This window comes from Pleurodeles waltl, chromosome 9 (assembly GCF_031143425.1).
Source record: "Pleurodeles waltl isolate 20211129_DDA chromosome 9, aPleWal1.hap1.20221129, whole genome shotgun sequence".
NCBI lineage: Eukaryota > Metazoa > Chordata > Amphibia > Caudata > Salamandridae > Pleurodeles > Pleurodeles waltl.
In genome coordinates this window covers 1,088,646,588-1,088,671,886 of record NC_090448.1, presented here as the reverse complement: position 1 = coordinate 1,088,671,886, position 25,299 = coordinate 1,088,646,588, and the positions used below count along the sequence as shown (strand labels likewise).

General features: G+C 46.6%; 1 protein-coding gene across 1 annotated transcript in view; it reads left to right on the top strand.

Annotated features, from left to right (window-relative positions):
- The window catches only part of SPTBN5 (spectrin beta, non-erythrocytic 5), a 1,780,873-nt gene that overhangs the window by 1,651,955 nt on the left and 103,619 nt on the right, over positions 1-25,299 (top strand). Inside the window, exon 61 of the mRNA XM_069208774.1 lies at positions 23,310-23,499. Within this exon, the coding sequence (XP_069064875.1) occupies positions 23,310-23,499 (190 nt within the window). The remainder of the gene's footprint in view (positions 1-23,309; positions 23,500-25,299) is intronic.

The following is a 25,299-nucleotide window of genomic DNA, read 5'->3' as shown; positions in this document are numbered from 1 at the left end:
CCAGACATAGGCATAAGGTTGGATAATGAGGAAAGAGTTGTATTTCAAAGTCTGCTTACGGAACCCAGTCCACAATTTTTACAAATGTGAATTAAGTGGACTCGTTCCTTCCCACCACAGAGGTTTTTTGCCACCCACTTATGGGGCCGGGGGAAGCCTGATGTCCATATATTGGAATTCATTCAGCTCCTTCATCAGGACCGTTGTTGAGCATGTTCGAAGTCTCTAGAAATTATGGCAGGCCAGACGTGTGATCTAGGGTGAACAGTCTGCCTCTATTTCTGGTCTTGTCAACACCATGAAAGACCCTCATGAAAGTTGCAGCCGTCTTATACCAAAATGGGATATCAGGCATTCCTGCTATGTCTCATGTCCACAAGCTGAATTTACTACAAGCATCAACTCTGGAATCTGTGGACCCGCTGCATCTGTACTTGTCATATCTGCCATCTCTGTGTAGGTCCCAGTGTAAACCTAGTGAAGCCCAGACTCACAGTGCCAGGTGTGATCCTGCCTCTGATGGCAATAGCTATGGACTCGAGTCCCAGTACTACTTTTACTCTTCTAAGAGCGCATAGCTTTCCTTTCCTGTGTAAGTACCATTGACACATCCCTGGGGCTGTCACCAACCTGCTGTTTTCAGGTGGGCTGTGGTGTTGTCTCACTGACATATATGCCATTTGTTGTGTCAGAGGCCATGACAGAAGTGTCCATCATCATCAGGGATTGGGATGTGGGTAATCTGTTGATGGCTATGCTGTGGAGCATGAGGCAAGTCAGTAGCAAGTGAAGTGTCTTAGACATCTTGACATAGGCAGACAGAACTATTTTTTTTTGAGGATCCCAATGGCTCCCTTGATGTTGGATTGGTATCAGGTTTTTTTATATCTCCCCAGTTGCAGTGCTTATTGTTTTATCTTGTGTAGGTATGGGCTTGCAAATGCAATGGTAAACACTGGACTTAGTTTCCCATCGCTTTCAGTGTCATGGTGTCATATACGCCTCTTAAGCTGTTTGTATTACACAGACTTCACTTTCCATTGGCAAGAATAGGCAACTGTGTGGCTTTGACCAAAATAATGATTTAATTTTTTCAGTTTTTGGCAATGCAGCCTTAGCTTCAGCTCAAACATCATTTGAATAGGGCAATTCTTTCCACGTACATCATAGTCATTCCATATAAACATATCCATTAAAAGTGTGCATGAGCCTTCTCGGTAGCACTTTAGTTGTATAGTCCCTCTTCCTTCTTATATATTGTATGATATTGGGGTACTGGTTGAGGGTGGAAACCCTTCTCAAGCCGGAACCACAGTACTTCTCAGGATGAAGTCACAAGTAACCCTTAAGTAAACTGTGCTCAACCGTTGAGTAGGTTGGCACAAAGTAGTCAGGCTTAACTCATAGGCAATGTGTAAAGTATTTGTGCGGCACTTCAAACAGTAACACAGTAAAAATAGACCACAAAAGAATCCTACACCAATTTACAAAAATAGAGTATTTTTGATGAATAAAATCAAAAAAATGATAAAAATCTAATCAGTAGAATCAGAAATATGTAATTTTAACAATTTTGTGGAAATAGGGCCAGGTACCACAATGGTCCAGCTGTGGGTATCTGGTTGCGCCAGACTGGGACATAGTGTCAAGCTCAGGCCGACCACAGTGGAGCGTCAGCTGACTACAGGGACCCAGTTAGGCACGCTGATTGGGGCTGAATGTACGAGGTACAGCTGAAGCAATACGTCACTTGCAGGGTGCCGCAAGGCTGTGATGTGAGGTTCTGTGTCATTGTTGAGGATCCTGTTGATAAAGGCTTGTAATGGAAAGTCCTGTGTCAAGGATACGGCGCGTAGTCAAGGTGGTGTACCGGCTCAGATGAGCTGTGGGACTGGGATGCAGATTCCGGCATAGTCGTTGAGGCTGCCATCAATGTGGGATGTGGGGGCCTGTGCCGAGGATGCATCGTGCAGCTGTGGTTCCGATGCGGTGTCGTGCTGTGATGTGATTGCGGTCTTTGCACACACTCAGATCCACGCAGCTGCGATCAATGTATCGATTTGGCTTGGAGTTGCGCCATGTAGCAAAGTAGATGTGTCGGTTCCGCTGGATCCTAAGGCCCACTTCCAAGGATCCAGGACAAGGGTGGCATCACTTGGAAGGGCAGACTCACAGATGGCAGAGTTCAAGTGCTGGGTTCAAGCTTGTGGGTGCTTTCTGTCCCTGAAGCTCTTGTCAGAAGGCCAACAAACTAGCCCTTGTAGTCACTCTGGTGGTCCTGGGTTCAACAGATGCAAGTCCAGTCCTTCTTACCCAGGCAGGAGGGCAGCAGGTACCAGGTCAGCACAGCAAGACAGCAGTCTAGCAAGGCAGTAGTCAAGCATGGTAGCAGTCTTTTTTATCTTTTTCCTGGAAAAGTGTCCACAGGTCCTGATGTGTATTGAAGATGTGATGTCTGAGGTCCAGTATTTATACCCAGTTGTGCCTTTTGAAGTAGGGAAGAAGCTTCTAGAGGTTTCCTTTTGAAGTCCCCAAGCATCCTGCCTTCCCTGTCCTGGCTCCAGACTAACTACAGAGGGTACTCTGGAGGTGGGACATGGCTTATTCAAGTGTAAGTAGGGCTGTGGATGCACCCAACTGTCAGCTACACCCAGTCATGTGACCCAGAGACCAGACATAGTAGCACACTATACTACTCAGAGGGAAGAAAAGTATGTGAAACTTCTTCTGTCACAATGAAAGCAGCCAGAGTCTGTATTTCTGGGGCATTTTGACAGATCTCTTTGGAATTGTGTTCAACAATTCATAGATAATCTTCCAAGAGACAGCCATAAAAAAAATTATCAGCAAAGGCATGAAGGTGTCTGACCAAATCACCAGTGCTGCAGCTGACACTTCTACTTTCGCAGCACATAGGTATTTTCATGGTCCAACTCTCCGTCGCTCACCATGGCTCTAACTTACAGGGTTAAAGCAAGAATCATAGCACCATATCCTAAACCGTCCTTTTTTAGGGAATATATTATTTGGATCTCATGCAGATGGTGAGATGTCATGCATAAAGAAGGAAATTGCCATCCTCAATGCTTTTGGGCTGGAGAAGAGAAAGGCTTATAGAATATCGTATATGCATTATGATCGCCTTTACTGCCAGCAGAGGGTTTGAACCTCCCCTATGGCCTCAAGTTTACACTGCAAATGTTCTCAAAGTGCATGGCGGTTGTAGCAGCCTACCTCAGGAAAATTTGAATCTTCGTCTATCATTTCTGGACAATTGACTTATCAAGGCATCTTCCTATCAGCAAGCACGCCAACATTATCATCTAACCGTCATGACTCTCAATGGACCAGGTCTGTATGTGACTCATGACAAATCCATCCTAACACCTGTTCAATACCTGCATTACCTGGGTGCAGGTTTAAGCACAGTATGCACAAAAGTGTGTCCTTCGGAGGTGACACGATTATCCCTTAAATGTCACAGTATGAGGAAAACATCCCATTCAACAGTGAGACACGCCTCTCTGTCCTGGGTTCAGTGGCGTTCTGCATCTTTCTAGTCCCATATGCATGTATCTTCATACAGCTTTTCCAACAATGTCTGGTATATGAAGGGGATCAGACCCCAGGAACATGAGAAGACAGAGTGCTTCCGGCCACTCATGCGAATCAATTGCTTAAGTGGTGGTGCTGTCAGAGAATCTCTTCAAAGGGATGAATTTCTACCAAGACATTCCCGTGCAAACCATGGTGACGGATGCTTCCTTGACAGGTTAGGGTGCTCATCTGGAACATCTACAGATTCAGTGCCTGTAGACTCTGAAAGAACATTCTTACCACATCAGACTTGTTGAACTGAGGGCAGTACATCAATCTCTGAAGGCTTTTGTCCCTTCATTCAGAGCAGACTCTCGCCTTGCTCAGATGAACAATACAAAAACCATGCATTATCTGAACAAGCCGAAAGGAATGAGATCCCTGCATCTGTCCCTGGAAGTTAAAACAATCTGGAAGTGGCTCATCTCCAGGGATCTCAAGATTACAGTGATCCATCCTGTGGGAACCCAGAATACTTAGGCAGACGCTCAGTATAGTCATTCAAGAAAATCACAAGTGGGTTCTAAATGATGCTGTACTTTACGACATCTTCTCGGATTGGGGTATTCACCAAATAGATCTTTTCACAAATGGAGAAAGCAAAAAGTGCCGAAGCTGTGCCTCAAGGTTCTAGCAACTGGGCACACTTCGTAATCTCCTATGGCTCAACTAGTCAGACATATTTCTGTTTGCCTTTCCTCAGTTCCCCTCCTGCCCACAGTGTTCATCAAGGTCTCACACTCGAAAGCAAGAATAATTCTCACTGCTCAACAGTGGTGGTACACGGATCTCCTTCAACTCTCAGGGTGTCCACACAAGAAGCTGCTGTGCAGACTGGAACTTCTTCAGAAGTTCCAAGGCCGGATCCAATATTCTCTGAACTTGACTGCATGGCTCCTGAACTCATACAATGTGCCAAAGGAAGCTAAGAGACCATCTATTAGAACTTCATATTCAAATGGAAGAGATTCTGAATCTGGTGTTCTCAGAACAATGTCAGTCCTCTTACCTGTCTGGAAAGGCTATTCTTCCATATCTTCTCCATTTCCCTAAGGCAAAATTTAATTTCTACTCAATTAGAGTGCATCTCACAGCTATCACACCTTGTCGAAAATGTCCTTCTCAACCATCCATTTTCACAATGCATGTTGTTAAAGATTTTCTGGAAGGCATTAAGAAGATATATCCTCCCGTCAGGAGACCTTCTCATCCATGGGAGTTAAACATTGTCCTTGTTTGCCTTAGGGGGTCCTCCCTTCGACCCCATTTATAAGGTTTCTCTCCAACATCTCTCTTGGAAGGCTTCCTTTATGGTAGCCATTAGTTCAACTCACTAGTTAGCGAGATACAAGACTGTCTGTTCACATGAACCTTACCCAGTATTCCACAGCAACAGGGCAATGATGAGGAACCATCCTAAGTTCCTCCCTAAAGAAGTCTCGGATTCCCATGTCAATTGCACTATTACTTTACATACATTCTTTCAAACCCCCTTTTCTCCTGCAGAGAGATATCTCTACACTCTTAGTGTTAGAAGGGTTTTGAAGATCATTTTAAAGAAAATGTAATCAACTCTTTGTCAACTAAGTTCCTCCATTAACAGGATATGCCACGTCCAAACAATCCTTATCTGAATGGATAGTCTCCTGCATAATCCTTTGTATTCAAAAAGCAAACAAAACCCTGTCCAGTAAATTATGGGCCCACTGCACCAGGGTTAAATCTGCTGCTGCAACTTGGCTTAGGAGCAACCCAATTACTCAGATTTGCAAGGCTGCAGCTTGGAGATCAGTTCACACCTTTACAAGACACTATTGTCTTGATTCGGATGCTAAGGCTGATGCCCAGGTAAGGCAAGCATCTCTAAAGAAATTGTTTGCCTAATTTTCCATTTCTCTTGTTTATCTCTTCCTTCGCAGAATCTTTGACGGATAGGCTTGCAAATCTATTCAGTGCTTATGATTATCAATGGAGAACCCCTGAGTGAGAAGGAATAATGGTTTCTTACTTGTAATCCTAGTTATCCAGTAGTGGATCTTTCATAGATTCACATGTTTGAATCATCCCCGTCGTCGAAGTGGGAGTCCCACAGTACCACAATAAAGCAGTATGCAAGAGCTATAATAGGCTTTAATGGCAGTAGGTCATCAGTTTATTAGCCTATCAATGTCCATTTAAAAAAAGGACCAAACCTATGACCTAAACTATGACCAATCAAGTGCCAGTACCCTCTAGAATACTCCCAAGAGAGTCTGATTCACTCAGATATTCTACCACACGTCGTGTGAAGGGAGTCTTCCTGAGCTCTGCTCAGTTTTTTCTTGTGAAAACCCAGTTCTTCAGCATCTACAATCGCTGAATCTTCCATGAAAGGTCTGTTTCAGTCCTGCAAGTCTTGTGGGAAGAAAAGGCTGCATGTGGATGACCCACATAGAGACTGTCTATTTTGCCATTACCCATAGCATCAGGTGAAAGAGTGTAAAATCTGCTATATCTTCTCCTCAAAAACATTGAGAGACAGAGACATAAGATTACTTCTGTGGCTACATAAGTCCAGATCCCAAGGATCTAGGTCTTCAGGTGAGGACAGTGATACTGTTGTAAGGCCCCATAAAATGTCAAGATCCTCTGACCGAGAGGTTTCTGAGGAGAGCAGGAAGGCTTCAAAATCTCACCACAAGAACCCTCACAAAAAGGAGAAAATCCCTCTTGTCTCCGCAGGGTCGGCCTCCTCACAGCAATCCATCCATCCCTGAAGAATAAGAAGTATCACTGAGCTCTATTTGAACTGTTGAGGTCTAAAACTCCTCTTAGAGCTCCTCGACAACAACACCGTCAACGTTAGTGTCGACGACCACGGCCACCATCACTATTGTCTCGTCAACAAGGCCATAATCGTCAGGAACATCATCGATGACAGCTTTTACCGCTCGGATCTTGTCCACAAGATATTTGCCTCCAGGTAACCGTTGATGGTGGATTTGACATCACCACCATCGAAGATGAAGGTGTTGTTGAAGCTGATCCATATAAAAGTACCATCTACAACATCTTCACCACTTTGGACAGTCCCACTTTCGACGGCAGCAACATCATTGACACCACCGTGTTCAGCAGCACCGTCAACAACAGCACTGTTAACAACATGAATTTTGCCTGCAACATCATACTTCACTATTACATCTACCAAAATCATTGATGGATACCACTGCTACTATTAAGATCACCAAAATATCAAAGACTGCCTTGCTGCCTGAGGTGACTTCTCCAAGCAAAGTTTCAGCTTTGCTTCCAAGCCATCTGTTAGAATGGGAGTAGCCAGAAGATGGGGGACCTTTTGGAGATGCTCACAGTCCCTTGGAAAGTCTTGCGAAATATCAAGAAGAGGAAGAAGACGAAGGCGGCCAACAAGGCTATGAGTCTTACTTCACCCCACATAGCAAACACTATGAGCATTATGACTATCCCCAACCTAGACAAGATGTGGTACAGATGCCCACATCACTGGTTCTGGTTTTGCAGGCCATGTTTCAAAATTATAGAAGGAGGTTTCCAGGCTCTAATCAGAAACAACAGTCAGTGCAACCATAGGCTGTTTCTCCTTCCACACCAAAACACATCCCTGTGCCGCCAACACCTAGATTTACACCAGCCTCAACCACTGCAGCACCTCCTAGGGAGGATGATACTTCTTCAGAAGAAGAGAGGGAAGTGGATGAAATCACGGCAGCTGCAGGAGGAATCTGACGATTCTAGGTCCCTATTCCATCTTCTCCACCTCCTCACCCCTCAGACTCTCCCTCTGAGGACATTGTGGGTTTCTACAACCCAATAGACCGAGCAGCAGTACGTTTCCATTTACCAACCTTGTTACGCAGTCAGACTGTTTTCTCCATGACTTTAAAGAGCAGGCCAGAAAGTCAGTGAGAGCCAATCCCATCATAGATGACCTCTGGAGTGAGGGGCTTAAAATTATGAAAAATCCAGGTATGGTCCCTCCAGTCCCACCTCGCCTAGATAAGAAATATAAGGCCACAGAGGATTCCCCTGCTTGTCTTATTGGCCATCCCAAGCTTGATTCTGTTGTCTCTCAGGCAACTCAAAGGCATTGCAAAAACTTCCATTCCCTTATCTGCTTCACCAGATGAGGAAGGTAGACATCTTGACAACGTGGGGAGGAGGTTCTCTCTTATGTCTGCCATTACCATCCATGAAGTCAATACTCTAACAATCCTAGGGCTCTATGACCGCCAGATGTGGTCAGATGTCAGCAGCTTGCTCAGTCTCAACCCTGAGGACAAAATATCTGAGGTGAAGAAGATACTGCAAGACAGTGGGCATACTCTGTGGAGATTATCGATTGTGCCCTTGACATTGCTTCCACAGGTTTCTCCAATTAGCTGGAGCAGCAGTGTTACGGTGCCAATGATGGCTAATGGCCACATCCTTTCAACTGGAGGCCCAATCTAAAATCTTGGGCATGGCCTACGATGGCAAAACCTTATTTGGGAAGCACACTGACAAAGCCTTATTGGCAATAAAACAGATACAAACACTGCCAGGTCTGTCAGCACTTTGCAGTTCTAAAAGTTGCCCTTTCGAGGGAGAGGTTTCTCCTCTTACAGAGGTGGCTACTAGCTACCTCAACAGTTTCCAACCCAATCCTAACACAGGCCCTCCCCCCTCAGGCCTATCGCCAGCCTCCCACGGCAGCGTACAGCAAGCAAAGTTCAAGTCAGAAGCAACCACCCCCAACCACAGGGTCGTGATACAGGCCGCAAACAATGACCTAGACCTGTTACCGGCTGCATCCACCCTTTCCACTCAGGTGGGCTTGAACATCTCCAGCTACCTTTAAAATCTGAGAAATGGGTGTTGGACTTAGTAAACTACGGTCATACATTGGAGTTTGTGCAGAGACCACCAGACCATACTCCGAACGGAGCGTGCCCACTCCATCTTCACTTACTGAGGAAAGAGGCTTTTTCTTATGCTTTCCAAGGGTGCAGTAGAGAAGGCTTCCTCTCATGAATGAGGACTATCATTTTACTCCTGATTTTTTCCTGGTGAAAAAAAAGACTGGGTATATGAAGGTCCATACTGGATCCCAGAAAATTGAAAACATTTCTGTGAAAACAGTCTTTCCTTATGATTATTTTGTCAGACATCCTTCATTTTCTACTCAGCGATGATTACATGACATCATTGGATTTACAAGGGATTACTTCCAATTCCCCATTTATCCCAAGCATCGCAAATACCTCCGCTTCACCATAGGCGGTACCCATTATCACATTAAAGTTCTTCCTTTCAGACTGAAGTCAGCCCCCCGAATTCTTATGAAATGGCGTGCCCCAGTGGCAGCTACACTTCGCAGACAAAGTCATCAGATATTTCCCTACCTAGATGATTGGCTGCTGAAAGCCTCATCACCTCAACAAGCATCCCATGCCACCAGGGCCTGCTTCGCAGACTAGGCCTCACTGTAAACTACCAAAAATCCTCCACCATGCAACCTTGACACAATCAAGAATAAAGCTTACTTGTCAAAAGACAGACAGCGAAGACTATCCAATCTGGCTTTTCAATTCTTTAAAAGAAAGTCTATTCCTGTAATCCTTTTCAAGCCACTCCTGAGGATGATCTCCTCTGCAATAAAACTAGTGCAGCTAGCACAACTGAAGATGAGACTGTTACAAGAGGTGCTACAAAAGCAAGACTCCTTCGAAGACTTGATGCGCATTACCCCAAGGATAGTAGAAACACTAGCATGGATGTCTTGCAGAGATCATATCGCTCAAGGCCTGACGTTCCTGACTCCAGTTCCAGACTAAGGCCCTCATTACAACCTCAGCGGTCTTTTCAAAAGACCGCGAGGCTGCGGGAGCCAGAATACTGCCAGTGCTGGTGGTATTTCTGGCTCCCTATTGCGACTTTTCCTCCGGACCAGCAGATGGTAACAGTGTTACTGTCCGCTGGCCCAGCGGAAAAGTCACATCAACATTGCTGCCAGGTTGTAATAGACCTGTGCTGATGTGCAGCGGGTGCAGTAGCACCCGTTGTGTGTTTCACTGCCTGAAACTCAGGCAGTGAAATGCGCAATGGGGCTATGCCTGGGGGCACCTGCACTGCCCATGCCAAGTTCATGGGCAGTGCAGGGGCCCCCAGGGGCACCCCAAGTCCCCCTTACTGCCAGCCTTTCCATGGCGGTGTTTACCGCCGTGGCCAGGCTGGTGGTCGGGGACTCATAATCCCCAGGGCAGCGGTGCTTGCACTGCTGCCCTGGGGATTATGACCGCCAGGCGGAAGCCTGGCGGTATAGTGGAGGGGCCGGTAGCATAGCCGTGGCTATGGCGCCACAGTCATAATAGCTGGCGGAACACCGGCAGCCTGTTGGCAGTGTTACTGCCAGCTTACCGCCGGCCGCCAGGGTCATAATGAGGCCCTAAGTCATCCGGACCGATGCTTCCTGAGAGGGTTTGGGAATGGCCATCTACAAGACCGGCAGATCCAAGAGAAATGGTCCAGACATCAAAAACTAGTTGCCTGGAACGAAAAACTATATTCCTCTCGCTACAAACTCTTCTGCCATGAATAACAGGCTCCTCCGTGCTGGGCTGTACAGACAACACAACCAGTATGTATTACATCAACAAACAGGGAGGAACCCAGTGTCTATCTCTTGCTCAAGAAGCCCAAGCTCTTTGGGATTGGCTCGCAATTCACAACATTTTGCTGTGAGCCAGATTCATGTTGGGGTGATCAACAGTGTAGCGGACATTCTCAGCAGAACAAAGGACAGTTGCCACAAGTGTGAACTGGATCAACTAGAAGTAGACAAGATTTTCTCATGCTGGGGCACGCCAGCATTGGATCTATTTGCAACACACAAGGACACCAAATGCCAGTTGTACGCCAGTCGATACTCGCTCCTAGGGACAGTGGGAATGCCCATTCGATGCAATGATCCAGAATTTATGCATGCACTTTCCCCCCTACCCATTACTTTCCAGGATTCTCAGGAAGATAAAATCGGAACACTGTTGACTCATCCGGATAGCCCCCAAGTGGTTCAAACAACACTAGCTTATGGAGCTGATTATCCTGTCCGTGACCGCGCCCGTCAGTCTTCCAAAGAAGCAAATGGTTCTAATGAGGAACCAGAGCCAGCCTCTCTCCAGTTGCATACATAGCTCCTGAGTTATAAGTTCACACTTAACCATTAATCAGGAATGCAGAGATATATTATCCAGAGCACAGGCAGGGAGTACAAACAAAACTTACATGCTAAAGTGGAAAAGATTCTGTTCTTGGTACCATCAGAATAATTTGCATCTGTGTAAAGCCTCACCTGAAGAAATCATACTTTATCTTCTTTCATTAGCCAAGTCAGGTCTTGTTCATGCATCAATTAAAGTTCACCTTGCCGTATTATCAAGGTACAGACATTTCACACAAACTATATCTCTCTGCTCCACAAGATTCATTAAACAATTCATCAAGAGACTGTTCAGAAATTTTCCTCCGGTACGAGCACCTCCACCAGAAAGGCATCTCAACGTGGTTCTCTCACAATTAATGAACCACCTTTTCAAATTGATTCATAAGGCTGAAATGAAGTTCCTCATGTGGATGGTTGCTATACTACTCTTTCTCACATCCACTAGAAGAGTCAGTGAGGTATAGGCCTTCACGATCCCAGAGCCGTTTCATTGCTTCACAGATAGATTTGTCCTTCTTAGAACAAATCCGAGGTTCATTCCAAAGGTTCCTTTCCAATGTCACCTGAATGAACCAATCATACTTCGGATTTTTTTTTCCAATCCTACCACACCGGCTGGAATGACTCTCCACACTTTAGACATCAAATGGTGTCTCAAGTTCTACCTCCACCATACTAAGCAGATTTCCAAAATGGATCAACTGCTAGTCTCCTAAAGTCAAGGGCGACAGGGGACTGCTGTGATGAAAGCAACAATAGCACAGTGGATCTCAGCAACAGTTCAGTTTTGCCATTCTAAGGCTGGCAAACCCCTAACGAGAAAGGCTAAGGCACATTCCACAAGAGCAGTATCTACTTCAGCTGCTCTTTTTGCAGGCATCCCACTGGAAAAGATATGTAGAACTGGCTCATGAGGAGCACCCACTCGTTCACACAGCACTACTGTCTAGAGTCAACACAACACAGTTACGTCATCTGTTCCAATAAGGTGAACCTCATAGAGGTGTTTATTCATATTAACTGTAATGTCAGCTGTATGTTCCAGTTTTCTTGTTCTATTGACGTTTATTGATCTAAATGTTCAGACATAATTCCATTTTCAAATGTGTGTGTGTGTGTGTATGTATATATATATATATATACATATATATATATATATATATATATATATATATATATATATATATATGAAAATGGTGTCTCTAATTGGTAGTCAGTTTACACCCTGTCCAAGCAGGGACCAGCCCTCTAGTCATGCTAAGGGAGATACACACCTAGAATAACCCCTGCTTACCCCCTTGGTAGCTTGGCACAAGCAATCAGGCTTAACTCGGAGGCAATGTGCAAAGTATTTGTACAAGGACGAACAGTAACAGAGTCAAAAACACCACAAAAGCACTCAACACCAGTTTAGAGAAACATCCAATATTTATCTGAGTACAGAAAAACCAGAATGACAAAAATCCAACATACACAAGCAAAGATATGAATTTTCAAAGATTAAACTTCAATATAGCGCTTAAAAACACAATAGCTCCAGCTTGGGCTATTACGGCATCATTGACGGAGTCGTTCCCAACCATCTGACGCAAATCTCAAGGAGGACGGCACCGGTCACAGAGTCGCATGAACCCCCAGGTACAGTACCTTTGGTGATGAAGAAACAAGTCTGTGCACAGAGTCGTGGAGGTGAGGCGTCACTGGATCTTCTGCGACATCGGTTCCTTACTGCAGAGCAGGGGAGGTGATGTGCCATCGGTTCTTGACGACCCATCGTGTTCGATGAATCCAACAGGTCAAGACGCGTTGGGCGACCTCTCAGGGTCGAGGTGATGCCATGGGGCTACAGGCGCCATGGCAGAGTTGGGTGTCACGGACGTCAATGAGAGGGCACTCATGAGTCACAGAGTCGTAGGACATCAGCGGAGCTGCCGCGGCGTCGGGCCTGCAGTGTCAGTTGCAGTCATCGCACTCCAGCGGGAAGCACGGCTTCGGGTGTAGTCGGAGTCGGGCATCGGCGTCGGTCCTGGAGCCGGTGAACCTGGTTCTTCTCATTTGTACGCCAGCTTTTACACCCAAGGGCCCAGAAACTGCAGTAGCCACCACCTTGTGAGTTAGGCCCCATAGCAAATGAACCCAAAGGCTGGTAGGTGAAGTCTTTGATGTCCCTGAGACTTCTTAACAGGAGGCAAGCTCAGCCCAAGCCCTTGGAGAAACTTCACAAGCAGGATACACAGCAAAGTCCAGTCTTTGTCCTCTTTAAGGCAGAAGCAGCAACTGCAGACCAACACATCAAAGCACATACAGCAAAAGGGCAGTACTCCTCCTTCAACTATTCAGCTCTTCTCCTTGGCAGGGTTCCTCTTGATCCAGAAGTGTTCTAAAAGTCTGGGCTTGGGTCCACTACTTATACCCATTGCTGACTTTAAAGTAGGCAAACTTGTAGGACACTGGCCTGGTTTGTAGTGGATCCCTATGGTGCGTACACCTTATACCAGGTCCAGTTATTCCTTATTAGTGAAATGTAGGCAGTGTCTAGAAGCCAGGCTCTCTAGAGATAGCTGTGGATGAGCAGCCAAGGCTTATCTAGGAGACATTCAAAGCTCATGCAATACCACTATAGTCACACAGCACTTACACAAATGAAAGACCCACACCGTGTTACAAAACTAAAGGTACTTCATTTTGGTAACACAAATACCAGAAATACCATAGAGACTATACTCCCTTAGGAGGTAAGTAATACACAAATTATATACACTAGTATGCAGAAATACGCATAAAAAAGTTAGAAAACAGTGCAATTAGTGAAAATCACAATAGTTAGAAATGGGCCTAGGGGGAACACATACCATAATCTAAAAAAGTGGAATGCGAATGTTGGTCTCCCACCTAGGCAAGTGAGGTGTGTAGAGGGGAGCTGGGAGTAGTATAAACCCCCAAAGGTAAGTACGAGAACCCACCCCAGTGCCCAGGAAAGCAGGAGTAAAAAACTGTAACTTTCCCAGAACACACACAAGAAGAATTGTGCAAAACCCAGAAGAGACTGCAAGACACCAACAGTGGATTCCTGGACAAGAAGACCCATAGAAGAGGGGGACCAAGTCCAAGAAGCACTGAAGAGTCCAGGAAGTGCAGGAGCCCCTGCTAACCTGGATGAGGGTGCAAAAGAAGAACCACCGGTGAAGAAGTACAGTCAGAACTGCACCCAAGAAGACGAAGTCAGGTTCCTGGAGGATGCAAGTGATGTCTCACGCCGGATTGAGGATTGTTGTAGGGTTTGTGTCGTCGGAGTCCGCCAACAAGCCGTCGCACATGCAAAGCTCACGGTTAGCGGAGAGTGGCGCTGCTGGGACCAGGAAGGACCAGGTGGACTCTACCCAGGAGGGGGAATTAGAGGGGGCTCTCAGCAACTCAGAGATCCCACAGAAGACCATGCAGCACGCACAGGAGTCCCACAGCACAGGGACAAGGGAGTTGCAGAAGACGCCCACGCAGCACTACGACAAAGGTTCCCACGTCACCGGAGAATCACTCAGGAAGCTGTGCATCGCAAGATAGCGTGCTGGGAGCCAGAGCTACAAGATACACGAAGAACTTAGAGGAAGGATGCCAACAAGCTTTGGTAGCTGCAAAACACACAGTGCACGGGGGTACTGTCTTGCGTGGGAAGGCACCAAAGTTGGACAGTTGGAAGAGAGGACCATCGGGACCACTTCAGTCCACCCATAGTGATGCAGGATCCACGCAGCTAGCTGGAGAGGGGATCCACGCAGCCGGTCGTTGTTGCAGTTGGTGCCTGCAGAAGCAGGAAGTGGCTCCTTCACCCCAAGGGAGATTCCTTTGCTCTTCTGATGCAGGCTGAAGACTGGTTGTCTTCAGAGGATGCATGACCGTGAAACAATTGCAGTTTCTGGCAGGAGCCGGAGATACAATGTTGCAGAAGGCATCTTGCTTCTTCGTTGCAGCTTGTAGAGTTCCTGAAGGGTCAAGATACAGTTTTTCATCTGGAGTCTTGCAATCCGAATCTGAGGAACCACCTAAAGGAGAGACCCTAAATATCCCTGAAAAGGGGATTGGTCAGCTAACCAGGTAAGCACCTATCAGGGGAGGGCTCTGATGTCACCTACTGGCACTGGCCACTCAGATGCTCCCAGTTCCCTGCCAACCTTGAATTCAAGATGGCAAAACCCAGGGACCCTTTGGAGGAGCTCTAGGCACCACCCCTGGGATGGTGATGGACAGGGAAGTGGTCACTCTGCTTTGCTTTGTCTAATTTCGCACCAGAACAGAGACTGGGGATGCCTGAACCATGTAGACTGGATTATGCAAGGAGGGCACCGAGTGTGCCCTTCAAAGCATTTCCAGTGGCTTGGGCTCAAGCTTTGCAAGCAACAGGAGGGCAGAAACCTGTCTTTGAGGTTGCAGCAGCTAGGGCTGCCTGGAAAACCCCAGAAGGCTGAAATAACAATACTGGGGGTCCCCCCAGAGTGCATGGAATCAAAAACCAATGCTTGCAAAAGCCTTGGATTATGTTTCCAACATGTTTATTACCAAACATGCCTATGTTTGGAGTTACCATTATGTAGCTGGACATAGGTAGTGACCTATGTCCAGTACATGCGTAAAATGGCATCCCCGAACTCACAAAGTCTGGGAAAATGGTCCTGGAGGTCGTGGGGGCCCCTCTGCTAGTGCAGGAGTGTCCTCACACACAGGTACTTTGCATCCAGCCCTCAGGGCTGGAGGGCCTGCTATAGGGGTGACTTATAAGTTAGCTGGTGCAGTGTAAATGGCAGTGAAAGGGTGCTTGCACCATTGCACGCAGGCTGCAATGGCAGTCCTGCAGAAGCCTTTGCATGGGCTCCCTACGGTGGCAAAATATATGCTGCAGCCCAGAGGGATCCCCTGGAACCCCAAAACCCTGGGTACCTAGGTACCATATACTAGGGACTTATAAGGGAGCACCAGCATGCCAATTGAGAGTGAAATACAGAGTTTTGGGGGAGAGAGCATAATCACTGGGGTCCTGGCTAGCAGCCACCTTATAACAGGTATCCCCTATTAGTGTAGTATAGGCGCCAAGCTCTGTAGTGGTAGCTGTGGATGAGCAGCCAAGGCATATCTAGGAGACATGCAAAGCTCATGCAATACCAATGTAGTCACATAGCACTTACACACATGAAAGAAAACACCCAATGTTACAAAACTAAAGGGGTCTTTATTACAGTAACACAGTACCAAAATACTAGATAGGCAACCCTCCAACAGGAGGTAAGTAGATACTCTAAATATGTACACTAGTTATCAGAAATAGGCATAGAAAGTGATAGAAAACAGTGGAAATGCAAATAGGCAGTAGTGACCCTAGGGGGAGCCCAAACCATATAATAAAGAAATAAAATGTGAACACAGGACCCCAACCTAGGTAAGTGGACTGTGTAGAGGGGAGCTGGGGGTACTAGGAAACCCCAAAGGTAAGTACCACAGTGCCCCCTAGTGACCAGGGGAAAAGGAGTAAATTACAGGATTTTCCCCAAACCACACTAAAGAAAGAAAATGCAACACCCAGACAAGACTGCAAGAAACCAGCGGTGGATCCCTGAAGAGGAAGACCCGTGGGAGAAGGGGACCGAGCCCAGAAGTCACAGGAGGCTCAGGAGCTTCTACCCACCCAGCTGTGGATGCAGGAGTTGGTCGACGGTAGGACGAAGACAGTCAGGAATGCAGCCCTGAAGCAGGTGAAGAGCTCCTGGAGGATGCAGTCAAAGTCCCACACCGGATGAAAAGATTGCAGTCGGTCAGGGGCGTGGGAGAGCCACCAACAAGCCTTGGCAAAGGCAGAAGTCTCAGTGAAGCAAAGTGGAGCTGCCAGGAACCAGCAAGATCCAGGAGAACTCACCCCACTGAGGGAGTCCTGGGGGGACCCTCAGCAAGGCAGAGAGTCCACAGAAGAAGAGGCAGTCCCCACAAAAGACCCACTGGACGAGGTACGAGGAGTCACAGAGGAGCCCACACCGCAGGAGAAGCATTCAGATGGCTGTGTATCACAGGAAGGAGTGCTGGGGGCTGGGGCTACACAGAGCCTGAAGATCCCTTGGAGGAGTTGCCAACAAGCCTTGGTAGCTGCAGGAGACGCAGTGCACGGGGGTACTGTGCTGCGTGGGAAGGCAAAGGCTTACCTCCACCAAAGTTGGGCAGCTGGCAGAGAGGACCAAGAGGACTACTCTGGACCACCACCTGTGATGCAGGATCCGCTCAGCTCAGGATGAAAGGAGAATCAGGCAGCCAGTCGTCGTTGCAGATGGTGCCTGCGGATGCAGGGGAGTGATTTCCTTCACTCCAAGGGAGATTCCTTCTTCATTCTCATGCAGACTGAAGACTTACCACCCTCAGAGGATGCACAGCCGGGGAAATGTTGCAGAAGCTGGAAGGAACCGTGGATACAATGTTGCAAGCAGAGTCTTCATCGTGGATGCAGATTGTCGAAGCGAAGGTTGCAGAGGAGTCCTGCTGGAGTCTTGCAAGCCAAATCTGAGGACTCACCCAAAGAGAGACCCGATATAGCCCTGAAAGGGGGATTGGTCACCTAGCCAGGTGACCACCTATCAGGAGGAGGCTCTGACGTTACCTGCCTGACCTTGCCACTCAGATGCTCCCAGAGTTCCCTGGATGTAAGATGGCAGAACCCAGGGACCCTCTGGAGGAGCTGTAGGCATCACCCCTGGGGTGATGATGAAAAGGGGAGTGGCCACTCCCTCTTACATTGTCCAGATTCATGCCAGAGCAAGGGCTGGAGGTCCCTGAACTAGCGTAGACTGGTTTATGCACAGACAGCACCAAATGTCCCCTTCAAAGCATACCAGTGGCTTGGGGAGGCTACCACTCCAAAGCCATCTAACACCTATTTCCAAAAACGAGATGGTGTTACCCTCCTCTCCCAAAGATAATCCTTTGTTCTGCCTTCCTGGGCTTGAACTGTTCAAGCAGCAGGAGGGCAGAAACCTGTCTGAGGAGTGGCAGCAGCTTGAACTGCCTGAAAAAGGCTGGTAGGAGCAATGCTGGGGGTCCTCAAAGGAGCCCTCAGAGTGCATCAAATAAAGCTTCCAATACTGGCAACAGTATTGGGGTATTGTTGGAAATGACCTCTCCGAAGGGTCACCCTAAACCTCCTCTTATTTTCTCTGACCTAATTTTTGCTGGCTTCAGGACTCTAGACACTTTACCACTGCTAACCAGTGCTAAAGTACATGTGCTCTCTCCCTAAATACATGGTAACGTTGGCTCATACCCAATTGGCATATTTAATTTACTTGTAAGCCCCTAGTAAAGTGCACTACATGTGCCTAGGGCCTGTAAATTAAATGCTACTAGTGGGCCTGAAGCAATGATTGTGCCACCCACATAAGTAGCCCCTTAACCATGTCTCAGGCCTGCCATTGCAAGGCCTGTGTGTGCCGATTCACTGCCACTTCAAATTGGCATTTTAAAAGAACTTGCCAAGCCTTAAACTCCCTTTTTCCTACATATAAGTGACCCCTAAGAAAGGCCCTAGATAACCCATAGGGAAGGGTGCTACGTAGCTAAACAGCAGGACATGTACATATGTGTTTTATATGTCATGGTAGTGAAAGACTCCTACATTTATTTTCCACCACTGTGAGGCCTGCCCTTTCATAGACTAGCATTAGGTCTGCCCTCATATACGTGTTGAGTGGTAGATTCTGATCTGAAAGGGGTAACCAGGTCATATTTAGTATAGCCAGATTGGTAATAGAAAATCCTGCTTATTGGTGAGGTTGGATTTAATATTACTATTTTAGAAGTGCCACTTTTAGAAAGTGAACATTTCTCTGTACTCAAAACCATCTGTTTCTTACAGCCTGTCTCCAATCAACGTCTAGGCTGAGATGTTTGACAGCTCCCTTGTGCATTTCACCCAGACAATCACAAACACAGGACACTCAAAAACCTGCACTCATCTGAATATTGAATGGGTCTTCCTGGGCAGGAAGGGTGGAGGGCCTGACACTTACATTTCAAAGGCCAGGGGCCTGCTCTTACACAGTGGACTGCCAAAGGCCCTACTGGTACCCTGGCAAACAGGACTGAACTGAAAGGGGAACTTGTGCACTTCAAAACCACTCCTTGAAGTCTCCCCCACTTCAAAGGTGTATTTGGGTATATAAACTGGGTCTCTGATGCCACCAACGTCTGGATCTACACCTGGATCCTGTCAAGAGAAACTTCCTGGCTTCCCAAAGGATTCATCTCGACTGGTTTGGTGTGAAGGACTGCTGCCCTGCTGGCCTCTGACTTTGCTGAGAAGGACTCTGCCTTCCTCAGAAATATTCTCCAAGGGCATGGATTGAGCTTGCTTCCTGTTTTCTGAAGTCTCAGGGCCAAAAAGACTTCATCTGTAAAAATAACTTCCTTGTGCGTAGAAAATCGTCACGTCTGCTGGAAACAACGTGAAGCCTGCCTTGTGACTGACATATTGCTGCACAGCTGACCGGAACGACGCAGCCCGACTTCCTGAGTGGAAATTTGACACTGCATCTGCGTTGTGAAGGAAAATTTGACGCTTCATCAGCCGGACCGACGCAGCGCCCTTCCTTCTTCCAGTGCGTCAAGGATTTTCCCTGCATCGTCCCTGGGCATCCAAAAATCCCCACATCACAGTGAGGAATCAAGACTGCACATCGAAAAATGACGCAAGCCCCTTGTAGCAATGAAAGAAACAACGCATCGTGTGTGTCGCCCTATTTTTCCACGCATCTCCTCCTCTGCGGTCTCTGCGAGTCGTTATTTTTGACACATACCGTTTCAAATCTTGCAAAAGTGATATTTCAACTTGTGCTTATTGGATCTTTGTCGTTTTGGCCTTATTTTATTCAGGTAATGAATATCTATTTTACTAAACCTGTGTGGTGTACTTTTGTGGCGTTTTTACTGTATTACTGTATGATTTATTGAAGAAATACTTCACACATTGCCTTCTAAGATAAGCCTGACTGCTGGTGTCCAAGAAGGATGGAGGCCTTAGTCCTATCCTAGACCTGCACCCTCTCAATATCTTCCCTAAAAAAGGGGAAATCCAAAATGCTCGCTCAAGTTCTGTCTGCCCTGGACGTGGGAGAGTGAACAATAGCGTTGGACAGTGCTCAGTGGGCACAGGATAGTTTGGATTGTGTGTGACTTATCCTGACTAGGATTGTGGTCCCTACTTTGACAGGGGTGTATACTTCTGCCAACTAGAGGCTCCATTTCCAACATGTTTGATACCAAACATGCCTAGGTTCGGAGTTACCAATATGTAGCTGGACATATTGTGGTGACCAATGTCCAGTACACACATAAAATGGCGTCCAGGAAAATGGAACTGGAGTTCGTGAGGGCACCTCTGCTAGTGCAGGGGTGCTCTCACACACAAGTACTTGCACCCTGCCTTCTGGACTAGGGGGTCCTGCCATAGGGGTGACTTACAGTGACCTGGTGCAGTGAGCTGTAGTAAAAAAAGGTGCGTGCACCCTTTCACTACAATGGTAGGCATGCAGATACACTTTGCATTGGCTCCCCATGGATGGCATAATACATGCTGCAGCCCATGAGGGCACCAGTATGCCAAATGTGGGGTGAAAACAGTAATAAGTTGGAAGAGAGAGAGCATAATCACTTGGGTCCTGGTTAGCAGGATCCCAGTGAACACAGGCAAACACACTGACAACAGGCAGAAAATGGGGGTAACCATGCCATGAAAGAGGGTACTTTCCGATAACAAGATTCTGCTTTGCCCAGACCTGGCTTTAGACACACTCCAGGGGGTGCATTGTGTGAGGACAGGCAAAGCCCTTTCAGGTGCAGGTGTCGGCTCCTACCTCCCCACTCTAGCCCAGGAAGACTCATCAGGATTTGCAGGACACACCTAAGCTCCCTTTGTGTCACCGTCTAGAGCAGAGGTCTTCAAACTGGGGGGTGGCCCCCCCTTGGGGGGCCTCAAGTGATCCCAGGGGGGGCGCCAGACTCTGGCGAAAAGAAGCATTATACAGATAACAGGCCATTGATTTCAGCAGAAGCATGTTATTGCATTTTTAAAAAGGTAACCCTACTTAACTGCAATGTTTAAATAGGTCTAGACATATTTAAACATTTCCATCCTTATTAAATACTTGTGAAGAACTCTGAAAGGGGGCCCAGTGATTTTTATTTTTCAATTGGGGGGTGCGCGGCATTAAAGAGTTTGGAGACCACTGGTCTAGAGGGACTTCACAAACCGCCCAACTGTCAGTCTGACCCAGATGCGGATCTCACAGGCAGGCAGAGGCACAGAATGGTTAAGCAAGAAAAAGCACACTTTCTAAAAGTGACATTTTCAAACAGACAATATAAAACCAACTCTACCAAAAGATGTATTTTTAAATTGTGAGTTCAGAGACCCCAAACTCCGAGTCTCTATCTGCTCTCAATGGGAAACTGAACCTAAAAGATATTTAAAGGCAGTCCCCATGTTAACCTATGGAAGAGATAGGCTTTACAATAGTGAAAACCAAATTTGTCAGTATTTCTCTATCAGGACATATAAAACACACCAGTATTTGTCCTACGTTTTAAATATATTGGGCTCTGCCCAGGGGGCTACGTAGGGCCTACCTTAGGGGTGACATATGTAGTAAAAGGAAAGGTTTGGGTCTGGCAAGTGCCAAGTCGGATTGTCAGTGCAAAACTGCACACACAGACACTGCAGTGGCAGGTCTGAGGCATGTTTAAAGGGCTACTCGTATGGGTGGCACAATAAGTTCGGCAGGCACACTAGCAGCATTTGATTTACAGGCCCTGGACACACCTAGTGCACTTTAATAGGGACTTACTAGTAAAACAAATATGCCAATCAGGGATAACCATTCATAAACACAATTTACACAGGGAGCACTTGCGCGCTGGTCAGCAGTGGTAAAGTGCCCAGAGTACCAAAAAACTGCCAAAACGAAGTCCAGCATACAGTCAAAAATACAGGAAGCAGAGGAAAAAAACTGGATGCAAGGTCTAACAATAGGTATGTTTTTTTGGCTATTATGAAAATGTTTTGCTTTTACCCACCATCCTCTAAGGGTACTTCAGTTGTCTACAATACTGCTTGCTATTCTGATTCAAGCATGGGAATCTATGAAAGATCCAATACTAAATAAGAAAATAAGTTACTTACCTGTAACTGCAGTTATCCAGTATTGGTACCTTTCACAGATTCACATGCAACCCACCCTCCTCCCCTGAGAGGCTTCTCTTATAATTAAGGATGTGGTTTTTACTTGTGCTTGAAAATCTGAGGAAATCAGCCTCTCTAGTTAGTACTCTAGATGGTACTGGCACCTGACTGGTCATAGTTCAGGTTTGGTCCTTTTTTTAAAAAGACATAGGCTGTTAAAATGATGGCCTACTGTCATTATAGCCTATTATAGCTCTTGCATACTGCTTTATTATGATACTGTGGGACTCCCACTTCGAGGAATGACTGGATACTTGCAGTTACAGATAAGAAATGTATTTTCTCTCTCAAGGTAATTTTCATTGAAATCATAAGTAAATGTCCCTCCTCCCCGACGGAGGAGATAATACATGTATACCACTATACTACTGATTCGCTCGGCAAAAAGCACTAAGTAAACTGTCATCTAGAGGCATGGTGGGGCACTGGAGGTCAGAAGGCCCTTAAAGGCGCAGTGTCCTAATTACATTGTTTCAATGCAGCAGCCTATACAGGCTTCATAGCTATGTATTATTATTGCTTAGAAATACTTTAAAAAGTAAAATGAGTTTGTGAAAGGTATTTTTAAAAGATCACTTTTCTTTAAGTGATTTTTAAGGGTATGACCCTTTTTTCCTTCTAAATTGTAAAGTCATTCTGTAAACATTGGTTATATAGCCTGTTTTTAAGGCTGCAAAAATTTAACACGTGAAAATGTCTGTTACAAATGTTTTCTGGCCTTTCTGAAGTAAGGCAAAGTAGATGTGACTTTGAAGGAACTACTCTGGGATTCCTACATGTGGGTGGAGCAATTCAGTGCTTATGATCTCAATACAGATTCCCCTGGGACAGAACTAGGATTACAGGTAAAAAAACATTGCTTCTATTTGTTGTTCTTGTGCTGCTACCATGATTTAAGATAAAGATACCAACTTTTCCTTGACATTTACATAGCATTTTACATTTTAATTTTTGATTTTTTTAGGTATTGGCACTTTATTAACTCACTAACATTATTAAATATCAAACAGTTGCAGTCCCCCTTTGAAGGCTTTGCGAACCTAGGATAAGAACCCCTGCTGTAGAGGTCTGGCTTATACAGTTGTAAACCTACATAAATAAATAATTTATTAATAATAGGTCTGTTGATGGTACGTTCTGTGATTAACAGTGTGTAAACAAGTTTGAAAGTATTTTCATATATACAATTGCCTATCCATACTAACGCTTTTAACTACTTCTTGGCAGGGTTTGGGCAAAGGAGATGCTTGCTGTCCTTATGTCTGAGGAGCTGGCAAATGATATAATTGGTGCTGAGCTCCTTATCAAGCGTCATGAAGAGTACAAGAGAGAAATTCACAAACAGTGGCTGAAGCTCAAGGAAATGCAGCTGGTGGGAAATACCCTGGTGGAGAAGGGACATTTCATGTCGGAGGAGGTAAACCAATCAGGCACCATTAAGAAGAATGCATGGCAGTATGGATTGAGAATTAAAATAAACATTATTAACTGAAATGGTTAATTTTGTATCTTAAATATTACTTTAGTCTGGTCTCTATTTACCTGTTCACTTTCCTAAATAATTTATTATAAATTCCCTACTAATCAGTCAATCAGGGAATTTGTAAAGCGCACTACTCACTCGTGAGGGTCTCAAGGCGCTGAAGGGGGGTGCTGCTACTGCTCGAACAGCCAAGTCGTAAGATGTCTCCTGAAGGTAAGGAGGTCCTTGGTCTGACACAGGTGGGTGGGAAGAGTGTTCCACGTCTTGCCGGCGAGGTGCAAGAATGATCTGCCGCCGGTGGTTGTCCTGCGGATGCGTGGGACGGTGGCGAGGGCAAGGTCAGTGGAGCGAAGCTGTCAGGTCGGGGTGTAGAAGGAGAGCCGTTTGTTGAGGTATTCTGGTCCGGTGTTGTGCAGTGCCTTGTGAGCATGGGCAAGGAGTTTGAAGGTGATTTTCCTGTTGACAGGGAGCCAATGCTGTCTCTCAGGTGGGCTGTGATGTGGCAGTGGCGAGGGATGTCCAGGATGAGGTGTGCGGAGGCGTTCTGGATGCGTTGCAGTCTTTTCTGGTGTTTGGCCATAGTTCCTGCGTAGATGGCACTTCCGTAGTCCAGTTTGCTGCTTACGAGGGCTTGGGTCACTGTTCTTCTGGGTTCAGTGAGGATACATTTGTAGATCTTCCGAGGCATGCGGAGGGTGTTGAAGCAGGAGGAGGAGGTTATGTTGACTTGCTGGGTCATAGATAGTGAAGAGTCCAGGATGAATCCCAGGTTCCGTGCATGGCCGGTGGGTGTCGGTGCGGTTCCCAGTGTGGCAGGCCACCAGGAGTCATCCCATGCAAAGGGGGTGGTGCCGAAGATGAGAACCTCAGTCTTGTCGAAATTAGTTTATGCCAGCTGTTCTTCATCCATTCGGCGATGGCCTTTATTCCTTTGTGGAGGTTGGTCTTGGTAGTGTCCTTAGTGAGGGAGAGGATCAGCTGGTTGTCATCGGCGTATGAGATGGTGTTGAGGTTGTGAGATCGGGCGATGTTAGCGAGCGGAGCCATGTAGACGGTGAAGAGGGTCAGGCTGAGGGACAAAACCTGGGGTACGCCGCAGATGATTTTGATGGCTTCAGAGCGGAATGGAGGGAGCCAGACTCTCTAAGTTCTGCCGGTGAGAAAAGAGGTGATCCAGTCCAGGGCTCTGTCACAGATTCCTGCGTCGCTGAGGCGTGCGCGTAGGGTGTGGTGGCAGATGGTGTTGAATGCGGCTGAGAGGTCCAGGAGAATGAGGGCAGGGGTTTCGCCGTTGTCCAGTATGGTTTTGATGTCGTTGGTGATGGCGATGAGGGCAGTTTCGGTGCTGTTGTTGCTGCGGAATCCAGATTGGGATGGGTCCAGAGTGCTGTTCTCCTCGAGGAAACGGGTCAGTTGTTTGTTGACAGTTTTCTCTATGACTTTTGCCAGGAAGGGGAGCAGGGAGATGGGCAAGAAGTTCTTTAGGTCCTTTGGGTCCGCCTTAGGTTTCTTGAGGAGGGCGTTGATTTTGGCGTGTGTTTCCAGCTCTCCAGGAAGGTAGTGGACTCGAAGGAGCTGTTGATGATCCTCCGGAGTTGGGGTGCGATGATGAAGCTTGCTTTGTTGAAGATATGGTGAGGGCAGAGGTCAGATGTTGAGCCGGAGTGGATGGTGTTCATGATTTTGATGGTGTAGTTGTCGTTGACGTGGGTCCAGGAGAGCAGGAGGCTGGTG